Source organism: Anomalospiza imberbis, chromosome Z, assembly GCF_031753505.1.
Source record: "Anomalospiza imberbis isolate Cuckoo-Finch-1a 21T00152 chromosome Z, ASM3175350v1, whole genome shotgun sequence".
Classification (NCBI taxonomy): Eukaryota; Metazoa; Chordata; class Aves; order Passeriformes; family Viduidae; genus Anomalospiza; species Anomalospiza imberbis.
The window spans coordinates 28885190-28911132 of record NC_089721.1 but is presented as its reverse complement, the minus strand read 5'-3'; the positions used below and the strand labels follow the sequence as shown (position 1 = coordinate 28911132).

The 25943-nt window shown below is 36.7% G+C and overlaps 1 protein-coding gene across 6 annotated transcripts in view; it reads left to right on the top strand.

Annotated features, from left to right (window-relative positions):
- VPS13A (vacuolar protein sorting 13 homolog A) overlaps positions 1-25943 on the top strand; it is a 109412-nt gene that overhangs the window by 43063 nt on the left and 40406 nt on the right. For all 6 annotated transcript variants that reach the window (XM_068175866.1, XM_068175865.1, XM_068175864.1 and 3 more), the window contains exons 25-45: positions 199-371; positions 1876-2032; positions 2392-2471; positions 2729-2788; positions 2865-3021; positions 3488-3604; positions 3686-3789; positions 4239-4406; positions 5056-5363; positions 6078-6225; positions 7136-7286; positions 13981-14105; positions 14872-15041; positions 15643-15863; positions 17034-17266; positions 20225-20317; positions 20788-21144; positions 21888-21989; positions 23285-23443; positions 23558-23819; positions 24714-24874. In XM_068175866.1, the coding sequence (XP_068031967.1) occupies positions 199-371; positions 1876-2032; positions 2392-2471; positions 2729-2788; positions 2865-3021; positions 3488-3604; positions 3686-3789; positions 4239-4406; positions 5056-5363; positions 6078-6225; positions 7136-7286; positions 13981-14105; positions 14872-15041; positions 15643-15863; positions 17034-17266; positions 20225-20317; positions 20788-21144; positions 21888-21989; positions 23285-23443; positions 23558-23819; positions 24714-24874 (3506 nt within the window). The remainder of the gene's footprint in view (positions 1-198; positions 372-1875; positions 2033-2391; positions 2472-2728; positions 2789-2864; positions 3022-3487; positions 3605-3685; positions 3790-4238; positions 4407-5055; positions 5364-6077; positions 6226-7135; positions 7287-13980; positions 14106-14871; positions 15042-15642; positions 15864-17033; positions 17267-20224; positions 20318-20787; positions 21145-21887; positions 21990-23284; positions 23444-23557; positions 23820-24713; positions 24875-25943) is intronic.

Genomic DNA, 25943 nt, shown 5'->3' with positions numbered 1-25943 from the left:
ATGATGGAGGCAGCTGTAGGTAGGTGTCAAGTTGTGGAGGCAGGCATTGAGATTGTTATGGAAACAGATTTGTTAGTTGTCAGCTAGATACTAGTATGTTTAAGCTTTTATAGATGTAGATGTAAAAACTCTAGGTCATAATACTGTAAAGGATTGGCTGTGTAAACTGCATATGTAATGTTGTGAATTAATCCTTAGAATCAGAAGAAGAATTTTATGATGCACTAAGCAGTCCTGTGGAAGATGTGCCATTTTTTGAAGTCTCATCTGATTCCCTCAAGCAGGCTGTCAGTACAAGGCGAAAAAACCTACACAAACAAGAATCTCTGAAAAATATGACAGATTTCCAGCTAAAGTTTGAAGTAGCTGAGGTAAAATTACTTTTTAAAATTTCCTTGAAGCACAGCAGGACTGTAATTTTTTTCCAGATTTGTTGTGTTTATAATTCCACTTGTGGAGAGATACTTATTCCCCATTTTTCCCTGAAACTATTATGCAGAGTTTTTTCCAAGTCATAATTGTGCTTCTGTATCCTTGTCATCACTGAAGTGCTTTTATTTATCCACATGATTTCCCAACTCACTTTGTCACTGAATTTTCTTTACCTATGTCTCAGAAATCACATTACATCTTTCTTTTAGCTAAATAGGTGCTTGTGGCATCTTTTTTCCAGATGCTGCTGTGGTCAATGGGAAAACTTCATTTATGTTTTATGTTGTAACAAGTGCCTTATTTTTCTGTTCTAGTTTTTCCCAGATGCTGTCATCCACATATGTAAATCTGTAACACCTGCATTTGAAGAGTTTTCTGTGTTCTTGCTGTTTCAGGTTTAGGGGGGGAAAAGCGTACTTTATCCAAATGCAAGAACACTTGCTAACTGTATCAAGTCTAGTAAAAGAGGTGACCTCTTAACACTATCATTACTTTTGTCGTAGACCGTCATGGCTGTGACACCGGTATTCCTGCAACTCAGTGTATTTTACTTTACATTTATTTTAAAAATAAAGCATACTAATTCAGTTAACTTTACAAATTTTGTTTTATGCTAGGGCTTACAGAATGTCTTCAAAACACCACAGCTAGCTTTTAGCACACTATATACTACACCTTTACTACAAATAAAACTGAAATGTACTGTTTATGTGATAAGAACACCTTATTTAGAACTACTAGTCTAAAACGAGGATGCTATGTTTTACGTTATTTTCTAATGACAACTAACTTACAGTCTTTAAGAAAAATTGAATTTGGGAATATATTAGAAATCACCTCTGTTTTCCTCATAGTTTCAAATTGCTTACTGGGTTTTGTTTTGATTTTCCTTATTTGTAGACAGCGTTACATGGAAAGGAAGAACACATATATTTGTTTGGTTGTCAAAGTCAGATACAACAGCTCAGCTACGTATTTATGTAACAACAGTATTGTCATGCATTGGTGAAAATGTAGTAAATCCTCTTGCCAGACATTCAGCTTGGGAATCTAACTCTTAGGAGGAGAATTCAGAGAAATTCCAGTGAAAGTAGTAAGCACTTTGTGCTGACTGAAAATCTAGTTTTGACTGTATTAAACATTACTGAGTACTGTACAGAATTTTTTTAAAAAATAATTTAGTTTGTGTAACTGTTACTTTGGTATTACATACATGAATGTTTGAAGTTTCTTTTATAATAACAGCAACCAGTACTGCTTGTTGAATTGTTTATTTCTCTTCAAGGCATTTGCTGTATAGAGTTAAATTATCAATACGCAAATAGACATTAACCAATAAAATTTAAGTAAATGTATTATATCCTGTATAAAAACGAAGTAGTTTTTATACTTCTTATAATCCCGTATTGGTTTGGGGTGTGTGTTTTGGTTCTTTTTTTTTAGGTCTTAATTAAATTATGCCGTCTTACTGGTGATACTGAGATGCCTGTGCTCCAGCTTGATATTTTGGGCTTAGGTACTGAACTTAAAATGAGAACATTTGACATGACTGGGAGTGCTTTCCTTCGTGAAGTTGGTCTTCTGTGCCCAGAGTATATTGGTAGGTATTTATAATCTGGTCAAGGAATTCTTCACAAGTAACACTGTGAATTTGTCTTCAAAAACTCTGTAGGACTTTTGTAAAATAAGGAAGATTTGCTTCCCCAACTTAAATGCAGGGCTGAGGGCAAGTAAATCAGGAGCTCATCCACTTTTTAGTGCTTTGGTAAATATGTTCTGGTGGTGATGATTGTAGATTGTAGATGTTTAACTATTATACATCTGCAAAAGAGGGGTTTTTTATTAAGCAGCAATGACAGCTAGTAACCTCACTGGCAGTTTATAGATGAAGAAAGTTTTGATTTTTTTTTTCTTTCAAAATAAGTAATTTTCCATATTCTCTTTTTTCTTATTTTTTAGATGATAATGACAAGCCAGTTTACATAATTACTACATTGGATAATGTAGAAGATGATCTTCTCACTCTGGAGTATACAAAGGTTAGGAAAGAGGAGACTTTGGTTTTGAATTGTATGCCTGTCATAAGCATCACATTGATAATGCACCAGATGTTGAAGCTTTTTTCCTTACTTATTGATGTTCTTAATGTCTTGAGTGTCATGTGCAAAGTCTCTCTGCTCCTTCAACGGAATAACTTTTAAGTCTTAAGTTGTAGTGGATTTGAAAATAAGGTTTTTTTAAATGAAATTTACAAACTTCTGATTTGTTTGCTTTTTGTACACTTCTGGTGAAATAGACTGATATTAAGGGACCAGAACTGAAAACTGTCTGTCAGAATGTTCTACAGAAAATAAAGGTATGATAAGTTCTTTTTATAATTTTCTCAGTTTGGGAGGAGAGGCATACTGGATAAACAGAAATTTTTCTTTTAGGTGAACTTTTCTTCTCTAGATGTTCATTTGCATACTGAAGCTCTGCTGAATGCTATGAACTACCTGAATAATCTTCTGCCTAAACAAGGAACTAAAGCTGTGGAAGAACCAGTCCATGAAAAAACAGATGAGAAGAAGGATGTTCTTAAAAAACTAAGTAAGTTTCTTTATTATTTTTTCCTCCTTTCATTCCTCTCTCTTCGCTTAAGTAAGAAATAAAATAAATGTACTTTCTATTTTTGCAAGCCTGTCAATGATGTTTGCTATGAGAAATTTTGCTTCAAATTATTTATATTATTATATAATATTATTATATAATTATTTATTATATTTATAGGGTTGTATCCTTAGCGATGTGCAGTTTTCTGACATATAGGTCAAGGCATACCTTTGCTATGTATTGGAAGCACTAAGTCAATGTAAATAGAAAAGCCATAAATTGTTGTCAGGTTTTTATAGTTTTTTTTTCCTGGTATGAATTAAAGCATTTGATGGCCTTATGGTTATTACCTTATACTTGAGGAGCATTAACCTCTTGCTTGCTGTGCAGTTCAATGGGATACCAAAACAGTACATGTCCTCATTGAAGAATGGTAAATTTTGTTATTTTTTATTTCCCATAGCATCAAAAAAATCGAAGTGTGAAGATGTTGTTGACCTCTGTATCTGTGCGGATTTATCATGTTTGCGTATTTTTATCAGAGAGAAAAACCGTAGAATAGCTGAAATTCACATTGAAGGTAGGAACAAACCTTTAATCACAAAGACACAAAACTTTGTAACCATAATAGTGTATAGATTTTGTATGTCTTGTTTTTGAGGTCTGGATAGCCAAGTGATCATGAAGAAAGCAGCAACTGATGTGACTGCAAAATTGAAGAACATCAGTATTGTGGATTCTGATGAGAAAGCATTATATAAAAAGGTAGGCATATGCATGTATTGTTGATTTTCTTTTTAAATGGATGCTAAATTAAACTTACTTTTTAGAATCTACTCTCTGTTGTGACTTTTTTCAGTCATGTTTTACGTATTTGTTGAGAGTAGTATTCTTGATATGACATACTGATTTTGCTCCCACAACCAGTAATTATTAGACCGACATTAATTCATGCAGCTGTGATATTTAGCTGCTCATTGTGCCTCTTACTGTGTTGACTTTTGTGAAGAGAATTATTCAAGCTGAAATGTCAGCTGAATATTCTCAGCTATTTCAATGGATTTTTAAAATTTGATTTTTTTTGTATATTGTTGAGATACTTGAAGTAAAAATGCCTTAGTGGTGTGAGGCACTACATTTTGTTTTGAAGTTAAGTTTCTCCAGTATGTAAGTTTTTACAGTTAAGATACTATTTTTTTTTTTTTCTTCTTAAGGCTCTTTACATCACAGAAAAAGAAGTATTCAACTTCAGAATGGTATCATATGTAAATGCTACAGATGGCATTGCATATACAAATATGGATGTTGTTGACAATCGTATTTACCTAACTGTTGGGTGTATTCAAGTAGTTTTTGTCAACAAGTTTGTTTCATCTGTTTTGGTAAGTTAAATTTTCTGGATACTGTTTCTTATCATCCAGGTGAAGTTGTCAGAGCAAGAAAGGGATAAGATGTTCCATATGGGGTGGTGTCCATTTGTGTAAGAGCTCTTATATACTATTGTAAAAATCTTTACTGGGCTTGATGGTTGGGCTTGATGGTTTATTTTCCTTCTACATATGTTTGTTACTGTGGAGCAGATGAGTAAGCAAGAATGTTTACTATTGTTAATAATAATGTTTTTCTTAGATGGTTTGTGACAGCTGTTAAATATACATACCATTCATTATTTATGACACTGAAATATAAGTAAGAAACAATGAAAAATTAATGCCCTTTCCATAAATACTGATAAGTAAATCAGTCTTCTGCTGCTCATATGATTAAATAAAATGTAATTCCTACAAGTCATGTTACACGGTCATTGCTCTTACCATCTAATTTTCCAAATATTTGGTACAAAAATTTATTTTTATATGTGCCTAATTTATCATATTTGAGAGAAGATTATCCTATTGAAGAATTAGGACAAAATGTATAGCAAAAATAACATTTTAGGATGGTTTGCTATAAATAAACTATGATTCATAGTGTTTTTGAAGTACTGTAATTCTTAATAATTAATTCCGGAGATCTGTGTTCCTTTTGTAGGCTTTTATAAATAACTTTCAAACTGCCAAGGAAGCTCTTACTGAGGCAACTGTTCGAACAGCAGAGAAAGCAGCTACAGGTGTAAAAGAGTTAGCAGAGCGTAGTTCCCGTTTGGCGCTGGATATCAATATCAAGGCACCTGTTGTGATAATTCCACAGTCAGCAATGTCTGCAAATGTCCTGGTGGCTGATCTTGGTCTAATCACTGTGAAGAACCAATTCTTTATTGCTAAAACAAAAACACGGTGTAGTCTTCCACCTGTTATTGACTCTATGACAGTGAAATTGAGTGAACTGAAGTTATACAGGTAATATAATGTCAATTTTTTTAGAATTCATTTAATACTTTTGGGATTCTTCAGTTAGAGAGCTTCAAGGAGTAGTTAAATAATTAGTTAATGGTTTGTGACTGACAGACTATTATCTTGGAATATAACACCAAACTAATATTTTTTTAAAGCAATGAAAATATATGGTTTAGGAAAAAGAGCAATCTGCGCATCTTTAAAGAGAAGTAAATATTTGTTCAGGATAAATTGTGTAGTGCAATAGAGTTATGCATTATTCATTACTTTGGGATAGGGTACACCTATTTGTATTAGACTGTTTTGATGAGATTTTCAAGTTATGCGTAACAACAAAGGTCCTCAGTTAAATAGTCATTAAGAACTGTTTGAAAATGGTCCTTGGTGCAGGGGGTTAATGGAGGGAGAGGGAATGCAAGGGGCTTTTCAAACACAGTTGAAGAGTACTGAAGAAAGAAGGAATTGCTCTCCATTGGAAAGCAATTAAGAGCTCCTGACTTGCAAGTGTTTGTGTGTTGCATGCCTGGTATGTGCCTGATACCTCCTCCCTACAAAGGAAGGAGGTCTACTTGGTGGAGTAAGGCTTCAACTAGAGCTATTCGGAGTAGTATAAAGGCAGTTTTGTAGCATTATTTGAAAGGATGGGGAAAAGACAGAAATGTGGCTTTTAGAATGTGAAATATGTGAAATCTGGGAGTATTTTGCTTCTTTTCACAGATCTTACTATGAGCAAGATGCTTTGCAAACTGAAGTACAGTTGCTGCAGCCAGTCAATCTGGAAGTAGCTGTTGAACGAAATTTAGCTGCTGCATGGTATAATGAAGTTCCCGATATTGAAATATCTGGCCGACTTAAGCCTATGAATGTAAGCACTTGTTTCTGAAAGCAACTGTTCAAATATTTGTGGAAAACTGGTTGATTTTTCTCTATAAAAGTCCGAGCTCAGTAGTTAAAGTACTGTTTGATTTCAAGACATTAAGGTAGAACAGCTTTTGTTGTTTCATAGGGGAAAAGGAAATGAATAGATTTCAGGTCTGATTTAAGGTCTGTATTTCATTTGTGATACTCCGGGCAGACTTTGTACTGTGAATTACTGTTGCTAGTTAAAAATGCTTATTCTGTTCTTGCTTTTTATCTGTCAGGGTCTTCCAATGAGGGATTGGAAAAGTTGAGGTTTATTGGTTTGTTCAATAGCAGTGCTGAATTTGTCCCTCTGAATAGCTATTAGCCTGAATAGTTACTAGTGACCTGCTGTGTCCCATAGACACTCACAGATCTATGGGGCCAGATGAGAATCATCCTAGCATGATTTAAATTTAACATTAAAAAAAACGTAAATTGAAATTTAAACAGAACATAATTTAAATTTAACATTAAAAATAGAAAGGTTGTGAAGTGTGTGAGGAAAACCAATCTGCCAGATTTTGAAATAGAACTCATAAGTATTACTGTAAAGTGCCTCATGACTAAATGCAGATAAAAATTTTTGTCAACTGTAAGTCAAACTGTATGTGTATGTGTTCTGACATTCCAGTTTATAAATTGTAACTTGGTGGGGAAAGTTTGTATATGAAAACAAAATAATGTGTGACTGATTTCTGATTTCTAGAAATTACTGTAATGAGTTGTGTGAATTTGAGAAAATGTTCAGCGTCCTAAACAGAAACTCAGATGAGATTAATTTGATTTATCTGTTTACTTGTAAGCTGAGATTTTAGTTACCAAAAGTTACACGAACGGAGTTGTTCTGATTTCCATTCCAATCTTTTTTAAAGCTCATTCTCAGTCAGGAAGATATTACCACAATACTGAGGACACTAAATGAAAATGCAGGTGAAAGCTCTGGTGCCTCAACAGCTTTGCCAGAATCGAAAGCATCAACTAGTCATTCTAGTGAAATGCAAGGTACTTCTCAGCACACTGCAGGTACTATTTTCTAAAATTACATCATCTGACATTTTTAGGTATTATTGTCAATATATGGCTTCTGTTGGAATTGCATCTAAAAATGGATGCCAGATTCATCTGTGTATACCAATATTGTAGAATCACAGAATAATTAAGGTTACAAAAGACCTTCAAGACCATCAAACACAACCTTTGACTAAACACCACTATGTCCATTGTCCTTCTCTGGACATGTTTCAGGGCCTCAATGTCTTTATTTGGTGAGGGGCCCAGAACTGGAAACAGGATCGAAGTGTGGCCTCTCTTTCAGTACTGGCTGAGTACAGCCAGACAATCACTGTCCTGGTCCTGCTCACCAAACTGTTGCTGATACAGGCCAGAATGACATTGGCCACCTGGGCACAGCTGGCTCATGTTCAGACACTACTGACTAGTGTTCTCAGGTCCTTTTTCCCTGAGCAGCTTTTCAGCCACTCTGTTTTCAGCCTGTAGCACTGTCTGGGCTAGTTGTTGTACCTCATGTCATGGCACTGCCTGCCATGTTGTTGTACCTCATGTCATTGGCCTCAGCCCATTATCCAGCTTGTCCAGACCCCTCTGCAGAGCCTTCCAACCCTCCAACATATCAACACTCCTGCCCAACTTGGTGTCATCTGTGAACTGACTGAGAGGCACTTAATACCCTTACCCAAATCCATATTAAGTTGTTAACTGAACTGGTCCCAGTATTGAGCTCTGGAGAACACCACTGGTGACTGTCTGCCAAGTGGATATAATTCCATTCATTACCACTCTCTAGGTCCAGCCATCCAGCCAGTTTTTAACCCAGCAAAGAATTTACCTGTCCAAGCTCTGGCCTGCCAGCTTCTCCAGGAGAATGCTGTGGGAGAAAGTATTGAAGACTTCACTAATGTACAGGTAGCTGACATCCACAGCCTTTCTCTCTTTAACTAGATGATTCATCTAGTTGAAAAAGGGGATCAGGTTGGTCAAGCAGGACCTGCCTTTCCTAAAGCCATTCTGAAACCATTCTGGCTGGACCTGATCCCTTAGTTGTCCAGTTTGTGCCATGTGATCGCACTCCAGATGATCTGCTCCATAACCTTCCCCAGCACTGAGGCCAGACCGACAGGCTTGTAGTTCTCTGGATCTTTCTTTTGTGGATAGGCATCACATTGGCCAATCTCCACTCATCTGGGACCTCTCCAGTTAACTAGGATTGATGATAAATGATGGAGAGTGCCTTGGTGAGCCTCTCAGCCAGCTCTGTCATCACCCTAGGCTGAATCCTCTCTGGTCCTGTAGACTTGTGAACATCTAAGTGGCACAGCAGTCACTAATTTACTTCCTCATGGATTGCAGCATTTTTCTTCTGCTCTCTGACCCTGTCTACCAGCACATGTGGCCAGTTGCCTAGAGAATAACCATTTTCACTCTTAAAGACTGAGGTAAAGAAGGCATGAAGTATCTCAACCTTTTCCTCATCCTTGGAGGCAGGGTACTCCTCTACATCCAATAAAGGGTGGAGATTATTCCTTTGCCTGCTCTTTGTTGTTAATGTATTTATAAAAAACACTTCTTATTTTCCTTCACAGCAGTGGTCAGATTGAGATCTAGCTGAGTTTTAACCTTGCTAATTTTCTCTCTATGTGACTTAACAGCATCCTTGTACTTTTCTTCCAGTTGCCTGCTCCTTCTTCCAAAAGTCATAAATTCTCATTTTTCCCCCATGAGTTCCTCCCTATTCAGCTAAGCCAGCACATATGGACAGTCTGGTCCTATGCCTATAAGATTATATTCTTAAAGTACATCTAGACTTCATGGACCCCTTTGGTTTTAAGGGCTTATTGCCAAGGGACTGTCTGAGCCGGTGTCCTGAAAGTCTGCCCTCCAGAAGTCCAAGATTCTGTTGACACCCCTGAGTATTGAAAACTCTTGTGTCATGGTTGCTATGCTCAAGAGAGCTCCAACCATGGCGTCTTCCACCAGCCTATCTCTATTTCTAAGCAGTAGATCCAGCAGGGCAGCTACCCGGGTAAGCTCACTTCCCAGCTGTGTTGGGAAGTTATCTTCACACACTCCAGGAATTTCCTAGACTGCCTCCTCTTTGGTGTTGAATTTCCAGCAGACATCTGGCAGGTTAAAATCACCCACTGAACAAGGGCTGACAATCATGAAGCATCACCATCGCATCACAGAATAGTTCATCCACCTCCTCATCCTGGTTGGGTGGTCTATAACAAACTCCCACCAGGATATCTGCCTTTTCAGCCTTCCCCCTGATTGTCACCCATAGGCACTCAACCTTCTCATCACTGTCCTTGAGTTCTGTACAATCAGAACACTTCCTAATGTACAGAGCCACCCTACCACCTCTCCTTCCTTGCCTGTCCCTGCTGAAGAGCTTGTAGCCATCCAGTGCAGTGCACTGGTCATCCCACCACATTTCTATAATTGCTTTCCTGCTGTACAGTGGCCTCTAGCTCCTCCTGTTTGTTACCCATATTGTGTGCTTTGGTGTAGTTGCACTTCAGCAGGGCTACTGATTTTACTCCTAACACTGGCATCCTACACACAGGCTCATCTTAAGTGAGCCTTGTCTTCTTCCACCCCACTGCAAACCTAGTTTAAATCCCTCTTAACTCATGTGAACTCATGGGCAAGAATCGTTTTACCCCTTTGAGACATATGAACCTCATCGTCCCAAGCACTCCTGGTATTACATCAATTGCCTCATGGTCAAAACAAGAAAATTCCACTGATGTCACCAGCCTTCAAACATTGTGTTCATCAGGTGGGTTCTCCTGTTAATTGCAGCATTCTTCCCTATTACTGATGGGATCAAGGAAAATACCACCTTATGCTCCTGTGCCTTCAACCAGTCATCCTGAAGTCCTTTCTAATTGCTGTAGGACTTTTTTCCTCAACCTCATAATTTCCAACCTGTACAAACAGAAGTGGGTAATAATCAGGGGGCTAAATCAGTCTAGAGGACCTTACAGAGTCACAGAGTGGGTCATGTTGGAAGAGACCACAGCAGGTCATCTGGTCCAACTCCCTTGCTCAAGCAGGGTCATTCCAGAGCACATGGAATTGGATTTTGTCCAGACAGTTCTTAAATATCTCCAGCGAGGGAGACTCTACAACCTCTTTGGGCAGTCTGTGCCAGTGTGTGGCCATCTGCACAGTAAAGAGGTTCTGAGCCCATGGTGTTGTGGATGTCAAGGTTGCACAGGTGTTCTCTAATCCAGTCCTCCCTGACCAAGGGAAAAGCTTTCTTCCAACATTCCTTTACTCAGGCCTCTGGGTCAGAGATTCCTGAGGGCTGGTCTTGTCAGTGAAGACTGATATGAAGAAGACATTCAGTAATTCCTTCACTTCCTCTGTTACCAGTGTCCCCCCTCCATTTAGCAATGGTCCCACGTTATCCTTAGTTTTCCTTTTGTTATTGGAGAAGCCCTTCTTGTTGTCCTTGACATCCTTGGCCAGATCTAATTCATATTGGGCCTTGGGCTTCATTGTCTCAACTTAGCCTGACAACCTCTCTATATGCATTACACTTACATCTCCTATGTATTTCCTGCTTTTATGTGAGTAATGCAGAAGTTCTTTATTCATCCATACCCCTTTGCCTGATTTCTTGCTCACTGGCCTCCATTGGGATGCCAGTTCTTGTGCCTGGAAGAAGTGATTCTTGAATGTCAACTCCTCTTCCCTGCAGGGCCTGTTCCCACAGATTCTTCCAAGAGAATTCCCTGAAATGGCTAAAGTTCTTTCTCCTGAAGTCCATGGTTGCAGTCTTACTTACTGCCTTGTTCATTCCTCACCCAGTATGGAACTCCACAATCTCATGATCACTACCCAGCCAAGACTGCCACTCAACCTTCACATTGCCCTCAAAGCCTTCCCTGCTTGTTAGTGTGAGGTCAAACTGCTACAACATTCCTGTGGGATCATCCATTATCTATGATAGGGAGCTGTGATCAATGCTTTTGAGGAACCTGCTGGGCTGTTCCTGTTTCAGAGTGATGGTTCTGCAGCAGATGTCAGGGTAATTAAAGTTGAACCAGTGTTTGTGTTTCTGAGACTACTTTGTGCTGCATGTCAAAGGCCTCATCCACTTCCTTCTCCTGCTTGGGTGGCCTGTAGCAATCACCCACAACAGTGTCATCCCTACTGGTCTGGCCTTTTATTCTGACCCATAAGCTTTTGACTTGCTCATCATCCATCTTGCAAGACAGAGCTTGACACGTTCTGGATGTTTCCTCACATAGAATGTTACTCCTAAACAGAATATAGCCCTTCATGACAACATTCCAGTCACGTGAGCTATCCCATCATATCTCTGTAATTGCAGTTAGGTCTAAGTCCTTTGACTGCACACCCATTTCTCGTTTCTCCTGTTTATTTTCCGCACTGTGTGCATTGTTGTACAGGCACATTATAGAAGTATTTGATTGTGCAAAGGGATTTCCCCATGTCTGTCTTGTGGTTTTTGGATGCTTATACTCACTGAATGTATTCCCTCTTAAGCCTCCTTTTGCTGCTTGAGTGGTCATTGTAGTTCTCTCCTTCCCACACCTTATCTCTGTCAAGCCTGGCCCTGTCCTCATTCCTCTTCAAATCTAGCTTAAAGCTCTCTAAACAAGCCCTGCCAATTCCTGAACTAAAGTCCTTTTTCCCCTTTGAGACAGGAGGACCCTCAGTGTTCTACAGACCCATGATGAACAAAACCAAAATTCTGATGGCAACACAGAATGACATTACCAAGGTGTTCGTCTGCATGATTTTCTTGACAGGACAAAAGAGAATACAACTTGTGTTCCAGATCCTATCTCCCAGTAGAACCTCTTACCTGAGCCTCAGGAGGGCAGCAGACCTGCTGTCTGCTGGGGATGGGTCCAGCTGGCATGCAGGGCCCTCAGTTCCCCTCAGAAGAGAGCAATTGCAACAATTACTTTTCTTTCTCTCTTCTTAACCTGAAATTGTGATGCATTTGGTTGACTGACTTGCTCTGGGCAACTCCCCAGGTAGACCTTCACCTTCACTATCATTTTCTTCACCCTCAGATTCTGGAGCCTCATACCTATTTCCTACAGTTACCTGTGAAGGCAGAGGAGATGATTCTCCTATTGCCCTGAGCAGGCACCTGTTTCCATTTCCCCCTTGTCTTTTAGATCCCCTCCTTCTGTCTGATGACAAGAGTGTTGGAGTTCCTCTGACTTGTGCTGAGCTTCCACCTCCTGCATTTCTATCAGGAATTTTCACCCATCTATTTTTCTGTCTGACCCCTTGATACTCTTCAGCCTCTCCACTTCTTCTCTAAGCTCAGCCACCAGGCTCAGTACATCATCCACCTGCTCCCAATGCACACAAGTGTAGTCTTTTCTGCCCTTTGGTGCTAATGCCAAGCTCAAGGACTCCCTGCCGCTGCAGACCTGAACAGGTGCATGCTTCTGAGAAGCTTGGTCTGGGTTGCTGTGATACTAGCAATGGCTTTTGGCTTTATGGAGATCACTGTTGTGTCTGTTCTCATGGGGTAGGTGAAAACCACCTTGTGAGCTCTCAGGTGTCTCTAGGGAGGGACACCCTGCCCTCCTGCATGCCCTGCCCACATGAACTGCTGCAGCAAGTGTTGTGCCACATACTTCTGATGAGCCGTGTCCTGTGTGCCCACATTTTCACTGTGCTCCAAGTTCTTATGCTCCCTAGAATCATTTAAATCTGGCTTCATTGGTCTGACAAGGCCCTCACCATTTAGGCTTCCCTTAGGAGAGCTCCTGGGCCCTGCCAGGTCTGTCTCATCTCTTAGCTTTTCCTGACTCTGGGACCCCCCTGCCAGACTCTTTGAGGTATTTTGTCCTGCAGCTGTAGCCACTGCTGCTGCTGTTGTTGCTGCTGTCACTAAATGCTTCCTTGGCTGATGAGGTTGGTTGACTGACTGCCAGTGGACCTATTATCTTGACATTGGGGTTTGAGCTATATCTGATGGTAATAATAATGAATAGGAACAAGTGAGCCAATGTAGTGAGTTTTGGAGCTTGACATGGGATCAAGAGTAATGTAAGGCTCTTGTTTTCCCGGCCATACCACAAGGCCGCACTTAAAAGTCTGTCGACTGCACTTGTTAACATCCCAACTTTGGAAAGCTACCATTTTACTCTCTTTCCTGTATTTGGTGGTTTCCTTGCTATTCTGATTTAGATCTGTTTGTCTATTGTAATGATGACACCCCTGAAAGATGTTCCTATTCGATAGATGTCACTGCTCATTGACTCAGCACACACTAAAAAGAAAAGCAAGTAAAGTTAAGAAAGCCATCTTTTGCTGAACTCCTTTATTACATATGAAAACCAGCAACAATGTGGCAGATGAACAAATGATGAGGAAAGTGAATTTGTATTCTTTGTAACACTCTTGCACACAGTACTATATATATTAACAAGAAGTTGCATATTTGAGTTTTAAAGATGGTAAAAATCCCATGTAGTATATGTAAGGGAGGTGTTTTATATTCTCAAATGTGTGATTTTGCCAAAAGTAGTTACATAAAGCATGATAAACGTATACTAAGTGTGGGTAGATTTACATGTGGAGAAAAAGGGAAGTTGCTGTCTTTATGGTCGTAAGTGAGGATATTTTGTTTTGGTTTTCTCCTTATTTGCAGTCAGGTAATTTTCTTAATATTAACCATTTTTCTGATTCCTGAAAGGTGTAACTGTTGTGACATCAGCTGTGGTGGAATTGCATTCACCTATGAAAATAAAAACATCACTAAAACTGGACTTCAGATTTGACTCTCTCACTTTAGTGTTGTATAGTCCAAATTCAAAACAGGTAAGTATAATTTTGGTTACAAAGAGTAATCAGCAGCTTTAGAGTTGCCTAGAGTCCTGGAAATTCTGAACAAGAATAGCTTAATTTATGACAGAGAAAGTGTGTTCTAGCAGTAATAACAAATGTGATGGAAATGAGAGAACAGCTATTTTATCTAAATTGCTTGGCAGACACTACAGGACATAGAATAACCAGTGGTAGAACATAATACTTGGCATCTTTTGTCACCTGAATAAATATCTGATGAAAATTTATATTAATTTAAAATATAGTTTGGGAGAAAAATATGCAGAGGAATGAAACATACGCATTAGTTACATATAGGGATGGGTACATGAACACACACAAAGTGGTGGAGAAAGATTCTTAAATTTGTCAATAGGAATGCATTTATATTCATCTTGGTTTAAACTTAAAAAACTTGTCACCAGACTTCTGAGTAAAAGTTTGTAATTTATTATAAACTTAGTTCTCTCACTTATGTTAACTTGCTTTAGAAAGATGGTAGAAGGGCAAAGCTTTGCTTTTTGAAAGTTTTGTCTTGTGTATTGTTGTTTGTGGCTGTCTTTTGAATTATTAGTGGGTTTATTTAATTTATTATTATGAAAATAGCATCAGAGTAAAACTTTGTATCACACCTATACTTTTATATATATGTGTGTGTGTATATATATATGTATATGCACACCTATATGTATATCACACCTGTACCTATATATTATTTTTGCTACCTGAAACAAAATCTACAAATGTTTCATTTAAACAGGTTAACAGTTTGGATCAGAGAGACGACCTTTTGAAGCTTGCAGAGTTTAAATTAGTTCTCATGTCAGCTGCTCTGAAAATGTTATCAGATGGTTCAATGAATGCTTCAGTCAAACTGGCAAACTGTACGTTAGATGATAAAAGACAGTCAATCCAGAAGGCTACACCAAGGTCTGTAATTTTACATAATTTACTATTTATTAGAGTTAGGCAGAGAGTTCATAATCTTTGTTTTATTAGTATTCTGTTAAAACTGCAATTGTTTTAGTGTAGGGGTTCTTAAAGTACTTATTACTGTGCATTTATGTATCATTTATGTATGCCTTTTGTTCCACATATCTTTGCAAGAGACCAGTGCTAGATACAAAAAATGAAATGAACTGAACTTTAAATATAAATTTAATATGTGCATAGAAAAAAATTCACTTTCTGCTTTAATGAATTTCTAAGTAAGACTGAGATGATGTCTCATGAATAGTAACAAACTTCAGTAAAATGTAGTACTTTTGATATGTAAACAAGGAAATGTGATGGTTTGTCTTGTTAAATTATTAACATCTTTAGTTACCAGTGTATGGGATTCCAGTTAGTTTTAAATTTATAAAAAAATTGTGCTAATCTTGGTATCAGTTATGTTCTAAAATTATTTGTATTGCTTTTTAAATGCAGTCTTGTTAATGTATTGCATCTGTAATGAGAATCTTGAGTGTTTTTCAGTATTTGTGGCTGGCTTTTTATTGGTTCATTAAATGCCTCCTTAATTGTCCTTCAGAATGGTGGAAATGAAACACGGATTTGAAAAGAAAGTTATGGTGGATGTAAACTACAAACAGGGGAGAGATGGCACTGTTCTTGATGTTATTGTTCAAGAGATATACCTTTGTGCAAGCATGGAGTTTCTACTTACTGTAGCAGATATATTTCTGAAGGCTAATGCAGAAAGTGCTGCTGCACAGAGAAATCTCAAACAGTCATTACCTGTAAAGGACCAAGGTATATACCAGTATACACCGGAAATAGTTTAAAATCTGCATTTGACTATCAGCTTAATTTTGGTATTGTAATACTATGTAAAAAATACATAGTATTTTTATGGTATTTCCTATGTTTATATATATAGAACAGCTTTTAACTATTGATGTTGCTTTCTTCGCATCATGGAAATAGATTCATGACCTTTAGTCTTTGTTTCCAAATGAAGTCTTGTCTTACTAGAGAAAGAAAATTCCTAAAAATTTATCTTTAAAATGTAATGAGATTAATAATGGAGCGTATTATATTGTGCTTACATGTGGAATTGGCCTGCCTGATATTGCTGCCTGGAAATGTCATTTCAGTTGTCCACTGATGTACATTTCTTCCTACATCAGAAACCAGACTTTTAGCTTGAGTACCTGGCAACAAAAATTGGTCCGTTATGCATCAAAGCAGGAAATATTCTTTTTATGCTTCCAGGCCTCAGGTAGTTCTCATCGGGTATGCCAAAGCAAGTCCTTGTTTTTTTGGTGTTGTTTTCCTGTGCCCTAAATATTGTAGTTGTGTCCCTGTCAGCCTGGCCTGTTGTGATTATTTGCTGATGATCAAAGTCTGAATGGATAAGGAGGTCTTATATGAAAGTATGTTTTAATTGCAAGTATTTACATTAGGCATCAATAACGTTGCATTATTGTCCTGTGGAAACATGAGGGTTTGCTACTCCGGAGAGCAGAAAATGTGCCCAGCATTTTTGTAAGACTCTTATCAGAGTTAGCAGATGTAGGTATGGAGTACAGCTGATGTATTTGTTACTGTCAGAGATAGTAACAGGGGTGATACTCCTCATTTTTACTCAACAGTGTTTATCCTTTTCATTTTGACAGAGTAGTTTTGTGGATGGAGTCTTCTGTTGTACCCAAGAGTAATTAGATATTAAATGGTTTTGTGCCTGTAATGAAGAGCCTAGAAATGTCAGTTGCAGGGATCTACAGATTTGCTAACACTAGTCATGGTAGATCTTACCCCTAAATAGTCAGTGCCTCCCTGCAATTTACAAGAATTAAATAATTATTGTAATTAATGTTTTTAATTATAATAATTAATTATAATAATAATTAAATCACAACAAGAAAATAATTACGATTTAATCTTTGAATAATTAAACTAATGTAATCTTTATTCCTGAAGCATCTGTGCAGCCTGTATCTACAATGGAAATGAACATTGTTGTTAAAAATCCAGAGATTGTGTTTGTGGCTGATTTAACAAGAAGTGATGCTCCTGCATTGGTGGTTACTACACAGTGTGAGGTCTTCATTAAAAATAGCCCTGAAAGGTACAACATGACAGCTGCTGTTAGAGAAATACAGATGAAAGCGTGCCCATTTCTTCCAGAAGAAAGGAAAGGGAATATTACTACGGTGAGTTTGCAACCATTCAGTGTATTTAAAAGGTGCTGTGTAACTAAAATGAATCTCATTTCTGAAATATTCCTCATTAAAATGTATACGACAATATAGTAGTGTAGATTTATAATATGAATAAAATTTTGTGTTGATTTTATTCGCTTTTGTCTGATATGCCTAAAGCATCATCTTGGATCTGTGGCATTGGGGTTTGCTTTGTATAACAAGCTACAATGCAGAGCCCCAAGGAGTATAATGTTAGTTATCTTTCATATCCCATGTAAGCCTAATAAATAGAATCTTGTAAGTGTATGCCATGTCAAATGCAGTATAATAAATTTGGAGTGCAGTCAGTCTAAAACTTTGTATTAAATGGCTATGTAAGGGAAGAACAGTGTCACAAAAAAAGGGAAGTGTTTATTGAGAAATTGTTTACTTACTGTATGCTGTTCATAAATTCCTTTATGTTAAGGTCTATATAGCTGTTATCGTAAAGCTGCCTATTTATATTTGGCAACAGAATCAGACTTGTTAGTTACTGACCAGGTGAAAATTGCATTGATTCCTGGAGCTTCTTACAGCTTTTCTGCCTCTAGGGCAGACTGTTCCTCAGTTAACTCTGTAATGATATTGTTGCATCAGAGAAAAAGTTCAAAGTGACTGTATATACAACAGTTACCCATGTCCTCAGACCACAGATGAATTTTGAAGAGCAAAACTTTTCAGCTCTCTGTTAATGCCTGCTTACTTATGGAGTGATGTAGGAAAGCTGTAAGCAGAAGGGACTGGGGCTTCACTTTCATCTCAGTTTCAGGTAGAATCATAGCACCTCAGTTTACTCCTTGGGTTTACACAGTCTTTAATTCCACTAAAATGTTTACCTAGTCATTTAGAAAGTGATGCACTAGCATTGATAGCCCCAATGCAAAGTTGTTTGACTTCTGGTTTTGTGGCTGGCAAATGTGGCATAAACGTTACTTTCTTTGTAGAAAGCTATTGGACACCAAGTTTTCTCTCGTACAGGAATATCTTCTGATGGAATCTCTTCTCTCAGACTGTAGAAACAGGGAAAAAGACCTGAATCTGACAGGATGCTTGTACTATAGATAGAGAAAAAAACTTCAGAGGACACTAGTTTCAGTGCTTAAAGCAGTACCTTGCAAGATTCAGAAAGTTCTTGAGAAGAGTCAAAAAAAACCACCACAAAGACCCACATAATACCTTCAGGTAGAAAGCATAACTGGTCCTTTTGAAAACTTGTGTAAGCAAACCTTTGAACCCAGGTTTTTATGTAAACTGATTTTACTCTGGGAAAGTGTACTAGTTTGAAAGCAAACAAGTCGGAAATCCCAAGTCAGATATACAGTTTAATAGGAAAATTAAAATAAATGCAGTAATACAGAAACACTGAGTCAGAAAACAACCTGACACCTGTTAGTCAGGGTGTTGGTAGCAGTCTGATTAAGTGGCGGCTGCAGTCCTATTGAAGTGTCAGATGTGGTTCTGTTGAAGCAGTGATCCCGTAGAAGGGTTTGATCTTCCTCTGAAGGTCCAGTGGTGGCTATGGAGCTCTTGTCTTCTGGGAATCCAGTGGCCATTTGAGTGTTCAGTCCTCAGATTATATCTAGGTAGGAATGCTTGGCTCCTCCCCCTGGGCAGAGCATCTCGCAATGGAATGATGTAATTTTACCAGTCATGCAGTGAGGCTTGATGGCCCATTAGCAGAAGAGATCTGCCATCCCCTCCCCATACTCCCGAGGGAGTTATCAGGGATGAGTCATATGAGTCATGGAGGAGATAAGAAACACTGCCCCACCTGATTTTAACAATTTATGAAGATAGTAATAGAGAACTTCTTCTGGATACATCTTATATTGTAACCTAAGACAGAAAGTAATTGGGTTGGATGAATTCATCCATTTGATGACAAAATCATCAAAACTGAAAGAGACCTTCAAGATCATTTAGTCGAATTGTCAACCCAGCCCTACCATAGTCACCTCTAAACCATATCCCTAAGTGTTATGTCCAGATGTCAAGTAGGGAAACTAACCTCCAGATTTAAAATAGCATGAATGATGAGGGGTTCTTTGTGTATTTCTCATATGTGTGTTGGTCTAAAGAGAAATCTGTTATTTTTGGTTCCCAAATGTAATACAGAGTAAGAAAAAAAAGTAATTAGAGCAATAGGGTAAAAAATAATATTATGGACAAAAAATTCTTTTAGATCAGACTTATTTGGGAAAAGTGTGGTCAAACTGATTCAGGGTATATCTGTGCCTCCAGTATCTGATTCAGATAGGGATGTCAGAAAAGATTGCTGCATTAATATGGTTTGAAATTATAGTTTTTGAAAGACTGACCATCTCACATGGGGATTTGAGAGCATATTTTCCTGTCTGTACAGTGTTAGTATAGTCTAATTACATCTGAGTCCTCTATTAATAACATTGCACTGGTTTTGTTTATAGCATACCTCTGATTTGGTAAATTTTGGCAAGTGAAAACATTCAGGGACTGATTGCAAAACAAAGTTGGAACTGAGTGATTTGGATTCACACAGCTATATTGTTATTCATGAAAACTGTAGCTGTGTCAGTTGCTGTGTTACAACTGATAAACTGGTTCTCCCTAAAAGTCAGAGGCATGATGGTTCAGTGCATTGAAGGTATTGGCAGACTTTACCATAAAAATGGAGTTACTGAAGTGTAATGCATTTTACTGCACTTGACATTTCAGTGTTTAATGATTGAGAATCATTGAGGTGATGCTTCTGGATACTTGTTTTTTCTTTCAACTTGTTACTAGTGTTCAGATTTCTCTTAATTTTGAAGAACCAATTTTTGGTAAGTTTTATTTCAGTAAAAAGAAAAAAAACCCTTTTATTAACATAAAAGACTCCCTTTTTTATGTGCATGGTTTCTGAAAATATTTTTCTCTCTATATGACATGTGTTTTTACTTTATTGTATAGGTATTGCAGCCTTGTGACTTCTTCTTTGAAATGAAACAATCAGCTGCTAATCCACAGACAGCTGATCTAACCGTTAAATCTCTAACAATAGAAGTAAGTAGACTTGTACTGTGTTTTTGGTTTTCTACTTCCCACTTAACAGGCTATGAAGTTGCTTCAGGCATGACTGAAATGGGGAATTGTTCCTGTTCTTCATTAGGTCATGTACCTATTGAGCATGTCAAAATGAATAAAATTGAAAATAAACAACTCTTGTCACTATGCTTCAGTTTTGAATCTGTGTTTTATAAAATGCCTGGTGTGCAGAGATAAGTTTTGAAGTGTTCAGATAAATCATTGAATTATGTAGTTTAGAAAGCTTCTGTCTGGAAATAAGGCAAGGATAGCAAATCTGAAAAGATTGAACTATGGCTTGTGGAAGGGAAGTGTGTTCTAATGAGAGTCCTGTAGAAAATGGAAGTGTTTTGTTATTGTAACATATTTGTTATATTTTTGCGTCTGAAACTATCTATAGTTTCTGTACTAGATTCTCATCTCCAGTTATTCCAATTTCTTATTTGTAGGTTTCACCAATAATCATAAACACAGTAATTACTATTACATCAGCCCTTTATCAAACTACAGAAACAACGAAAGAAGAGATTAGTCAAATTCCTCCTGACTTGTGGAATAAGAAAGATATAAAAAATCTGAAAATGTGGTTTCTTGAAGAGACTAATGCAAATGAAGATAAAAATCCAAACACTGAACTGGTTCCCACAGGAGAGTCATTGAAAATTAATATAGAATCTGTTTTTATAACACTTGAAGCTGGGGTTGGGCACAGAACAGTGCCAATGCTTTTAGCCAAGTCCTCATTTGTTGGAGAAGTCAAGAACTGGAGTACTCTAATCAACCTACATTCTTGTCTTGAGCTAGAGGTGAGGAATCTTACATTAAGAAACAGAAGTTTTCCTAGGATGCTAAACCTTACTGACTAAGTCTTACATATATGTTATTTAGACAATAAAAGAAAAATAACCTATATATTTGGTGACTAAACTCCTGCAAATATGTGTTGTGGGAACATGATGGGAATGAAGGCTTAAGATAGCCAAAATGAAATGAAAATCTACTGCACTAGATGTAATGTTAATTAATGGCACAGTAATTGGTGTTATGCAGCCTCACACTCTTTGCAAGTTCCTAAAGACCTATTGCATCAGTGTTAAATACTGGAATGGCAGCTGGCTAAAAGTCTCTAATAATCTTCAGTTATTATTACAGTAGAATATATAGTGTATTGTTTCTATAAAATGCAGTTTTGTTCATAAAACATCCAAACTGACTCATATTTGGAAATTAGTGGCAAAATTCAGTGATTGTTGTAGGTAGAGTCTTCTTTATTTGTAGTGCTTTTGAATGGTAGTGCAGCTACCATTTAAGCCAAAATTGTATTTTAAGTGGCACAATTTTTACCACTTATTTGGAATCAGAACTTTGCAGTAGAGACTTAGCTAACTCATTTATTTCTCTAATGCATTTGTTTCATCTTCTGGTAGCAGCTGAAAGTGCGATCTGATTATGAATCTTTTAGATTACCAAAATAATTAATATACTTGTAAATCAGAACTTTTTATTTAAGTTTTATGTAAATTCCTAACTGATTTCTGGATTTTGATAGGTACATTATTTTAATGAGATGTTTGGCGTGTGGGAACCTTTGCTTGAACCACTAGAAGTTGAGAAGACTGACTTATTCAAGCCATGGACTCTTGAAATCAAGGTATAGCTCACAAAGCTGAGCTCCAGTATCGCATTATGATACCTTAAAAAAAACCAAATGCTCTCCACCTTTCATTTTTGAGACTAATCTAACAATTTTGTTCGTTATTGTTGGTTACTGAGAGTTTTTTCCCAGATAGTAAATTAAACCACTTCTTAAACAAGGATAGATCCAGACACACAGATCTGTTAAATATTGTCTTTCAAGTGGCAAAATTTTACTATAGTTGCATAAGGTAATCATAACAGCTTGGTATCAGTTTGTCCTATTAGGCCATATGCTAATGATGCATTCAGTGACTTTGGAAAGACAAGCCACTGCTCTTGTTCCACAGTAGTGTGTGTAGCAAAATTGTATTGGAAAAACTAATAGCTGTTGAGTAGCACAAAGAGTACTGTGGGAGTAGTGCTCTTACCATTTAATTTTCATCTTTCATGGAAATAGTCTAGATTCTGGTCTCAAACTACATAAGGTGTCATCAAAGGATGGATGGTACCTTTTATTTTTCCTCCTTCCATCTTAACTGCTTCATTTGATTGTTTCCTGACTTTCTTCAAAACTGTTCAAGTATTTTTAACCTGAGGGGATGCTCAGAACTGAAGACCCACCTTTTTCCTAGAACTATCATTATCAAAAACTTTCTACAAAGATAGCTTCAGAAGGATAAAGACTGAGATACTGCAGTTAAGAAACTGCTATTAGAAATACCCCCGACAATTTTCCGGAAAGGTACAAGACATAATACAGGAGAGAGGTAGAAGATAGTGAGTCAAACCTCATGTCTTCTCACCCCAATATGAAATAAAATATTTGGAAATGTATAATTTCCAGAAATGTTGAAGGCTAGAGAAACCTATTCCATCAGTTTTTTTTTTCTTTCAACGAAATGAAAACAAAATAGGTATTTGATTTGGAAACATAAAGACTAAATTTGGAGATTGTTTCAACACTAGGAAGTCAATTATGTGTAACATTTTACACAGTGTTACTCAAGAGATTAAGATGAATGTTATCACACAGTATTTACTGGATATGGTAGTATTTAGTATGTATTTTCTTTACTTTGAAATAATCATAAATTTAGTTACTGGAATTTCATTGACTTCCTGAATATATAATTTGTCTCTTACTCTCTCCCCTTTGGTTTTTATTTGAGAATAAAAATGTAAACAACAAAAAAGGAAAACTGTGTCAGGACATAGAAATGGGAAAGGGAGACACAGAGAATCTTGAGGTGAAACGTTCTTCTACAGTATGAGTGGTCAGACAAGAATTCTTTAAACATCTCCTTTCAGATGAAGAAGGCTAAAAAAGCGCTGTTTGAATCAGATGATGAGGAAGAAGAGAACTACAAAGTTCCAGAATATAAAACAGTAATAAATGTTTCCTCAAAAGACCAGCTCAACATTACACTGTCCAAGTTAGGACTGCAAATGTTGAGTAACTTGGGCACGGTAAGAAAGATTTTTTAACTATGTGGTGTTAGAGATGCTAGATGAATACTTGCAGAGATCATCTTGGTGAAGTCTTACTATGTTTATGTTTTGTATTGATTCTTTGCTTTCTAGGCATTTGCTGAAGCAGCAAGTCAAACTTCAGACATCTTCAAAAAAGACCGAGCACCATTTGTAATAATAAATTCTTTAGGCGATCCCATCACAGTCTCGCCTAGTGATTCCTTTAGTGTCCTTAATGTTGAATTTGGAGCAAAAATATTTCATTTAGAAGACAAAGAGAGTTTAAATATGGATTTTGTCAGAAGTAGAAATGAGAGTGACCAGTTCACAGCAATGACAACACTAAGTAGCAAGAAATTTTACATTCAGATCTGTAAGTTCCGAAGTTCATGCATCTTCTGTTTTTGTAAATAATTATCATCCTCAATACAGCATCATGTACAGGTCAATAAATGTTGGAGGAGAACATAGCATGAAAGGAGCATCTCTTTGAATTCTAGAAACATGGCAGTATTTGAAATCCTGCTTTAGTATTTACAGCTTAAAGTTACATATATCATACTTCTTAATTTTTGCAGCACAGGTTTTCTACTGTGATGAATTATTTATGTAATAATATTTACTGAGTCAGATTTTTGTTTGCATTTATATATTGTTGCAGGATTCAGCTGCTCAAAATAATTTTTGTTTTAAAATTGAGTTCTGTATATATGTGTGTTTACAGAAGTTACTCTTAAGAGGGGTGTTTTTTAAAAAAGATTGTTTTAAATAATTTTAAGCAACCATAGCTTTAGCTAAAATTTAAATTTAGCTATTTTTAATGGTGTATTCGTTTAAAATTTAAATTGATTTATTGTAGCAAATGGCAGTTGTTCAAACTTGACCATATGATGAATTGTTTTTACAATATAATACTGTATATACCTTGTTAATATAATACCATATATACCTTGTTAATAAGCTGTTACATCTTGTAAACATTTTCTGTGAGACAATTTTATTTGCAGTAGCAAAACCCACTTAAATATTTGAGTGATGGACTCATTTACTCTTTTCCTTGTGGCAAGAAAAGAATCTTTGCTGTCTCCTTAGTAACACTGCAAGAGCTGCGTATTAAGAGTGCTGATTGTAGTTTTTCACCCAGCGGGTGGTTTTTTTATTATTAGATTGAATGACACAGAAAATTCTATTGAATGCACATTTTTGTCTTTCAACTCTTTCTTTATGCTCCTTTTGAGTGCTTCATGTCTCATCTTGTAAATTCTAGGTCCTCATAATCATTCTGCTGTGGAAAAGATTCCGTTGACTAAAGTGGGTCGATGTATTTACAAAGTGAGACACAAGGAATCAGGTGTTGAAAGGTCCATCGTCAGTCAAATTGATACTGTTGAAGGAAGCAAGATGATAACTATACGTTCCCCTATTCAGGTCATTATATATCCATACATTAAAAAATTAAATGAATGAAAATGATCCTGTAGTCTTTAAATAAACATTGAAAAAACATACTTTAAAACTTACCTGAATGGTCCATATAACTTTGCTTTGTGTTTGATTTTTCAAGAATAAAAAGCATTTTCAAAGTGACAGATGGGTTGGATGCAGGTAGAAGTCAATCAGACTTCAGATCAGGATAATTCATTAGTAATGTTAACTAATACTGGCTGTATTTTTTGTCTTGAACTGTTTGCTTTGTATGAAGTGATCAAACTTATTTTAATTTTACCTTTGTTCCACAAGTTATCCTTCAGTCAGGTTATTTCATTTTCTTCATCTTGTACCATTGATATGTTATTTTCAAATTTAGTAGTGTCAGTTGAAAAGTGAGACCTCTGAGTATATATGGCTTTTGATTGCATTGTATTTTTAATAGACAATATATGGTTTATAGCTACAGTAATGAATTAGATATTACAGTTCTATGGAGATAGCGTTATTGTTACATTTCAGTTGCTCTTTTTCGCTCAGAGTGCTTTATGACTTGATTAATAACAACATTTACTATTTTATTATTTTCTAAATTATTTTTTTCTAGGAGCTAATTAATGTCATTAAATTAATAATGAAATAAATAAAAGAAAGATAACTACATGCTCCGGAATGGACATTAATGATTTAACCTGAAACTTCTGACTTTCCTTACACTTCCACTATATGGATTTTTGAACCTTGTATCTATTACATTTTTAGGAGACCACTGTTTGGAAAGTTATCATATAGTTGAGATTTACTTAGCTTTGGTTCTTCAGAGTCTTGTGTTTCTCCTTGAAAAGCAGTTTGCAGTTAAAATATTTATTTCATAAACAAAATACAGCATTAAACTGCACAACCAGATAATTTAAAAAGATTTGCTGTTTTAGATTCAGTTCTTCTGAAATACTGACCTTGAATGGTATATGGGTAAGATGAAAAACAAGACTTCTCATTCTTGCTTTACTAAGCTCAAAATACTTTGTCTTTACCGTTTTTCCTAATGTGTGTTGCTGGATTTTTATTT